This window comes from Enhydra lutris, unplaced genomic scaffold (assembly GCF_002288905.1).
Source record: "Enhydra lutris kenyoni isolate GAN:26980312 unplaced genomic scaffold, ASM228890v2 scaffoldscaffold3, whole genome shotgun sequence".
NCBI classification, from domain to species: domain Eukaryota; kingdom Metazoa; phylum Chordata; class Mammalia; order Carnivora; family Mustelidae; genus Enhydra; species Enhydra lutris.
The window spans coordinates 84,682,232-84,688,296 of record NW_019154087.1 but is presented as its reverse complement, the minus strand read 5'-3'; the positions used below and the strand labels follow the sequence as shown (position 1 = coordinate 84,688,296).

The following is a 6,065-nucleotide window of genomic DNA, read 5'->3' as shown; positions in this document are numbered from 1 at the left end:
ATGCGGGACTCGATCCCAGGACCCTGAGATCATGACCTGAGCCGAAGGCAGCGGCTTAACCCACTGAGCCACCCAGGCGCCCATGTCCGTTGTTTTTAATGCTGCTCATGACCCAACACATGGATTTCACAACCTAGAAATGGGCACAGCTTGTCCCACCCAGGTCCAGGTATCCTCTGAGGTCCCTGCGGTTCCACTTCTGCTTAATTAATGTCTCCAGTCCTGGAGCCCAGCAGGAACCGCACAGACTCCCGGGAGCGGTGTGGCAGCCTGCCCGAGTTCCTGCCACTCTGTGAGCCTCACGTCTTCACTGGGCACCCCACTGTCTCCTTTACCCCCCGTGGGCATTTTCTTTCCAAACCACAGCTCCAAGCGCATCACTGCCCTGGTCCGAACCTTCCACACCTGCCTCGCCTTCTAGAATCAGTCCGAACCCCTCTGCCTAGCCATTCTGTCTAGGCTGACCTTCTTTGTCCTCCTGCAGCCCTCCTTCCCCTTCCCGCAGAAGCCAGCTCAGCCCCTCGCGGCCCTTCTCCCTCCTCACGCCCGGCCCTAGCCCAGTTCATTCCCAGCACAGTGAGGCCCATCCAGGCTGTCCCTCCATCATGGAGCCCAGCAGAATGGAAGTGCCTTTCTCTGGCGCTGGTGCGGACTTTCTGGAAGAAGCTCTGTGGCTACACGGAGGGCTCTGACAGCAGGGCTGATACTCTGGCCCTGGGACTGGGCATGCCCTGGTTTGAGGCCCCCGGCGGGTCCCCAGGGCAGGGACGTGGGGGTGGGGACGCCCTCCATGTCCCAGACTCCTTGCGCCCGTCTCTTGTCTGCCTTCTAACCAAGCCCTCCGGTGTTGTGCCCCAGAAAACCAGGAGTACTTTGAGAAGCACCGGTGGCCGCCTGTCTGGTACCTGAAGGAAGAGGATCACTACCAGCGGGCACGGAAGGAGCGCGAGAAGGAGGACTATCTCCACCTGAAACGGCAGCCCAAGCGGCGGTGGCTGTTCTGGAACAGTCCCTCCTCTCCGTCCTCTTCTGCAGCCTCCTCGTCATCCCCATCTTCTTCCTCGGCTGTGGTCTGAGACGCTGCCACCCTTTTCTGACCCTGCTGCTCTTCCCCCCACTTGCCTTTGCCCCTCTGCTCTTCCGCACCGCCCCTCCACCTTCCAGGGACAAGGGGACCCACGTAACCAGGACCCCAAGGGCAGAGCTGTTCTCACCAGCTGACGTAGCTCAGCGAGAGAGGAGGGGGGCCTTGTGGATCAGTGCAGGGACCCCCTGCAGGGGACCCCAGTTCCAGAGCGGGGCGGGAGGCTGACAGCTGCAGGGAGGCGGGGGGGCAGGGAGGGCGCAGAAGGTTCTGGCATGTGACTCTGGTGTGGAGAACACTGGGGTCCATGGCAGACTCTCCCAGCCAGGAGGCTGTGTGGCTCGGCTTGGTCTGTGGAGACGGCCCCCTCCCAGGGAGTGGCTATGCACAGGGAGGGTCCTGTCTCTTGGCCACATTTTTCCATCCACGGACCTGAGGGTGGCAGATGTTTTGTGGGGCGCCTACTCAGATCCTCGCTGGAGAGGTCAGGGTAGAAATGAAACTTTCAGACCCAACTCGAGGCTTCCACATCCTGGGGCGAAGCTGCCGAGGCCATGGGTGGGAAGGCTTGCGCTCGGCGGGCGGCCCTCCCTCCCCCGGGGGTGAGCGTCCAGGCCTGATCAAGGATGGCACAGCCTGGTCTGAGCTTTCGGTCTCAGAGCAGTGAGAAACTCCTCCCTCCCCGTGCTTGCGCCACTCAGATCCAGAGATGGGAACCGAAGGAGACAGCTGGAACGGGAGGAGAGGAGAAAGTTGGGGGGGTGGTTTCTGGGTGCAGCAACGCCATGCTCTTCTGGGCTGCTCCCCCTGCCTCTGGTTAGCACGGCTTCTTAGCACGGTGGGGCAAGATTAGCAAAAACAAACAAACAAACAAACACAGAAAAACCGAAATCCCAAACAGCAGCAAAATCATCCCAACAAAAACATGTTGGCTTCTATCCCCTCAAAGAAAAACAACCATAGAAAAAGACCCTGTAGAGCTTACAAACAGGGGCTTCCATGTTGAGGAGACAACAGTAGAGACTGTAAAATAATTCCAGAGCCTTTGGGAAAGGACTCGTTACCGACTGCAGCTGGGGATGCACAGGCCTTGCTGGCCGGCTCTGAGGATGGCACGAGTTCTGAGTGAGCACGCTGGGATCAAGGCTTCGGGGGCAAGGCCAGGGCTTCTCAGGGCTTGAACGTGGCATTGGACCCCAGCTTTGCCCATCATGAGAATCACTTCTGGACTTCAGAGAGCGACTTGCCATTCCCAGAATGGGGGGGGAGGGGGTCAAAGGTCAGGGGAAAGGGCAACGACTAGGAAGACAGAGGTCCCTGTAATGAAGGATCACAGGACATGAGCTCCCTTAGTGCTGGTTGGCGGGCAGGGGTTGGGCGTGGGGGAGGAAAAGGAGAGATGTGAGCAGGGGCAAAGAAAAGTCAGCTCCAGGAAGAGGGGAACAAGACTAGAGGATTGTGGGGGATAAGACAGCAGCTTGTGACCCCATGGGGAAAAGCTGGGCCACATTTTACCTCTCCCGGTTTTGTGATCCTAACCCATATTTCACCCCCCACACGGTTATGTCAACTTAAAAGCCAGAGTCCCACGGATGATGGGTGGAACCCTGGGCTGGGCTCTACCAGCAAGACCCAGGCTTCGGGTCTGGGGTCAGACAAACCCGGAAACAGGAAAAGTTTGCAACAGTTTTGCAGAACAGAGATCTAGAGATTCGATGGTAAGTCCCCGGCGAGAGAAGAAGCAGGAGGTGACAGGCTGGGCAGGTCTGGGGTGGCTGCACCCCCTGATGTTTGCACCACGGAGTTTTCCAAGGCGGGAAGTGTTTCTCCTTCTGGCCGGCTGGCAGGCCAGACATGTGCTCCTGCCTGCTGAGTTCTCATCCTTGGCTTCATGGCAAGGCTGAGGAACCAACAGGCAAGGGCAGAAGGCCGCTCACAAGGGGGTGCAGCTCTGCACCCAGCACCCTCGCTCTGGGGAAGGGAGCCAGAGTTGGGGCCATGGTGTCTCCCGGGAACTCCTGGTGAGAGGGAGGGAGAGCAGAAACCTACAGTCCAGGGGAGAGGGGGAATTGGGGGACTGAGCAGTGTGGCCCCACTGATGAGGATGCAGAAAGGCCAAGGGGAGAGTCAGGGTGGTCTAGGAGGTGCAGGGAGCCCATGGGAGAGGACCCATAGGACCATCCCAGCGACCAGAGTGGGCTCACCCCTCAGGGACCCAGTGCCTCTTACTAGCTGCACTCTGGGGGTCCAGCAGGCCCCTGTGCAAGCCAGAGAGACCACCTGAAGAGGCTGTGTGGCAGCCAGGCCAGAGCTGGCGACCTCCCAGGAGAGAAGAAGGAGGAGGGCTGAATTCCAGTCCCGCAAGAACCTGGCATTTGGAAAGGCAGGGTGATAGGAAGGACAAGTCACAAGAACACACACCCCTGTACTCGTGTCACTCAAGCTGCTTCAGAGGAGAGTGGGAGGGTGGAGGAGGAAAAACACACACACCTCTTTTTATATAAGGTTTCATATTTAATTTGGTCATGAATTCATAAATACACGAGTATTTTGTACCTAATGGCCTGCCTCGTATTGTTTGATATGTCCCACAACCTCTCCAGAGGAGGCACCTTCCCTTGGGGAGAAGCATGAAAGGGCACCAATCGCCAGCGCAATGCTAGTGCTCGCTGGGGCCCGAGTGCAGTCAGGACTGGATCGGCTCCAAGCTCTGATGCGCTCGACCTCAAATGAGGAAGCCTGACCAGCCCCCATGAGGCTAATACCGCAGACGGGCACTCAGGTCCTCTGAGAAGGAGTGCAGATGCGCTGAAGGCCGACTGGCAAAAATTCACGGCTCCTGAAGATGCAAGCGCCCCACATGCAAGGTGCGGCAGAGGCAGGAAACCCGGAGTCTTCCAGGAATGGGAAGGTTGGGGGGTGGGGGGGACCTCTGGAAGCAAGTGGGAGAGGGAGGGAAACAGCGAGGCCATGAGGATGTGCCCCCACCAGACTCCGCTAGAACATCAACTCCCTGAACATACCTAAGTGTCCAGGCATTTGAACTGAGCCCTACCAGTCTGGGCACACACAGACCTTTGCACTGGGGAAGCCTGAAAACTCCGAGAATAAGCTCTATGCCATCATCCCGCCAAAACTGGGACATAGGTGTGGGAGGAGAGCTGCAGATGATGATGGGGCCAGAGGTCCATGCACGTGACCCACAATGCAATGGCACATGACATAGACCCTATCTGCCTCCTCAGCTCTGACCCATCTCCCACCCCCACCCAAGTCCATTATGTGACTGCCCCATTCAGGGGCACCTGCCCAAACACAGGGCTGCACAAGGACACCCCTTCTCTTCACTCTCCCTACTTGGAAACATCTGCCTATAAGTAATATAAATATTCATACACCCATAAAGTTATCATGTTGGAAAGAGTGGGCACTTTAGAAGCTTCTGGCCATTGGATGCTGGAAAGCTCAAGCTGCGTATGAGGGAGAACTGCAAGCCACCCAGGCCACCCCTAGAGGCAGGTGTTTTCCTCTTCCCCCTTTGTGTTCCTACTCATTCTATGGTTTCCGGCTCCCATCCAGGTAACCCATGCAATCGAACTAAAAAACACATTTCACATTTCTACATGTTCATAGAAATATATACAAAAATAGAGAAGTAGGAAGATGCACATCTTGTAGCATTAATGGTTAGATATAAGTAAAAGCACACACGCCAACTTGAGTGTGTCTTACAATATAACAAATACAAGTAAAAACTGCAATTCTGTTAGGATGAAGAAGTCTCATGAACTGAAAAGAATAACCCCCTAAAACAATTCTCAGTGCACATATGAACACATACAGGCACCTCAAACCTGACACAGCAGGTTTGCTTCCAGACCACCCCAACAAAGCAAATAGTACAATCAAGCAAGTCAAATGAATCCTTCGGTTTCCCAGTGCATACAAAAGTTATGTCTACACCACACTATAGTCTATTAAATGTGCAATAGCATTATGTTTTTTAAAACCATGTACTGAATTAAAATACACTTTATTGCTACAAACTGCTAACCATCATCTGAGCCTTCAGCGAGTTGTAGCCTTTTTGCTGGTGGGGACTCTCGCCTCCATGCTGGTGGCACTGACTGATCAGGGTGGTCGTTGCTGAAGGTGGGAATAGCTGTGGCAATTTCCTAAAATAAGACAACAGTGAAGTTGGCCACATGGATGGACTCTTGCTTTCAGGGATGACTTCTCTGTAGCACCCCAAACTGTTTGATACATTTTACTCCCAGTAGAACTTCTTTCAAAACTAGAGCCGGTGCTCTCCAACCTGCAGCCGCGGCTCTCTCGACTATGTTCACACAACGCTCTCAACAATCTTGTCCTCTCAACAATCTTCCCAGTGTCCTCCCCAGGAGCAGATTCCATCTCAGGAAACCTTGTTCCCTGCTCATCCGCAAGCAGCAGCTCCTCATCTGTTTGTGATCATGAGAGGGAGGCCATTCAGTCCCATCTTCGGGCTCCACTTCCGGTTCCAGTTCTCTCGCCCTTTCCCCCACACTTCCTCCCTGAAGTCATGAACCCGCCACAGTCACCCGTGAAGGTTGCGATCAAATTCTTCCAAATTCCGGTTCATGCTGATATTTTGACCTCTTCCCAGGAATCACGAATGTTCTTAATGGCACCTGGAATGGTGAATCCTTGCCAAGAGGTTTTCAGTTTACTTTGCCCAAATCCATCCGAAGATTCACTACCCATGGCAGCCACAGCCTTACACAAGGTATTTCTTAAATAGTAAGACTTGAGAGTCCAGTGATCCTTCATCCACGGGCTGCAGAATAGAGGCTGTGTTGGCAGAAAACAATCATCTCATTCTACAGCTCCCTCAGAGCTCATGCCCAACCAGGCGCCTTGTCAGGGAGCAATCGTGTTGGGAAAAGGAGACTTTTTTCTGAGTGGTAGGTCTCAACAGTGGACTTAAAATATTCCAGAAACC

The 6,065-nt window shown here is 54.7% G+C and overlaps 1 protein-coding gene across 3 annotated transcripts in view; it reads left to right on the top strand.

Moving 5' to 3' along the window:
- LOC111157406 (Rho related BTB domain containing 2) overlaps positions 1-3,614 on the top strand; it is a 19,698-nt gene extending 16,084 nt beyond the window's left edge. For all 3 annotated transcript variants that reach the window (XM_022518794.1, XM_022518788.1, XM_022518802.1), the window contains one exon: positions 859-3,614. In XM_022518794.1, the coding sequence (XP_022374502.1) occupies positions 859-1,076 (218 nt within the window). In that variant the 3' untranslated portion in view covers positions 1,077-3,614. The remainder of the gene's footprint in view (positions 1-858) is intronic.
- Positions 3,615-6,065: the final 2,451 nt, after the last annotated feature.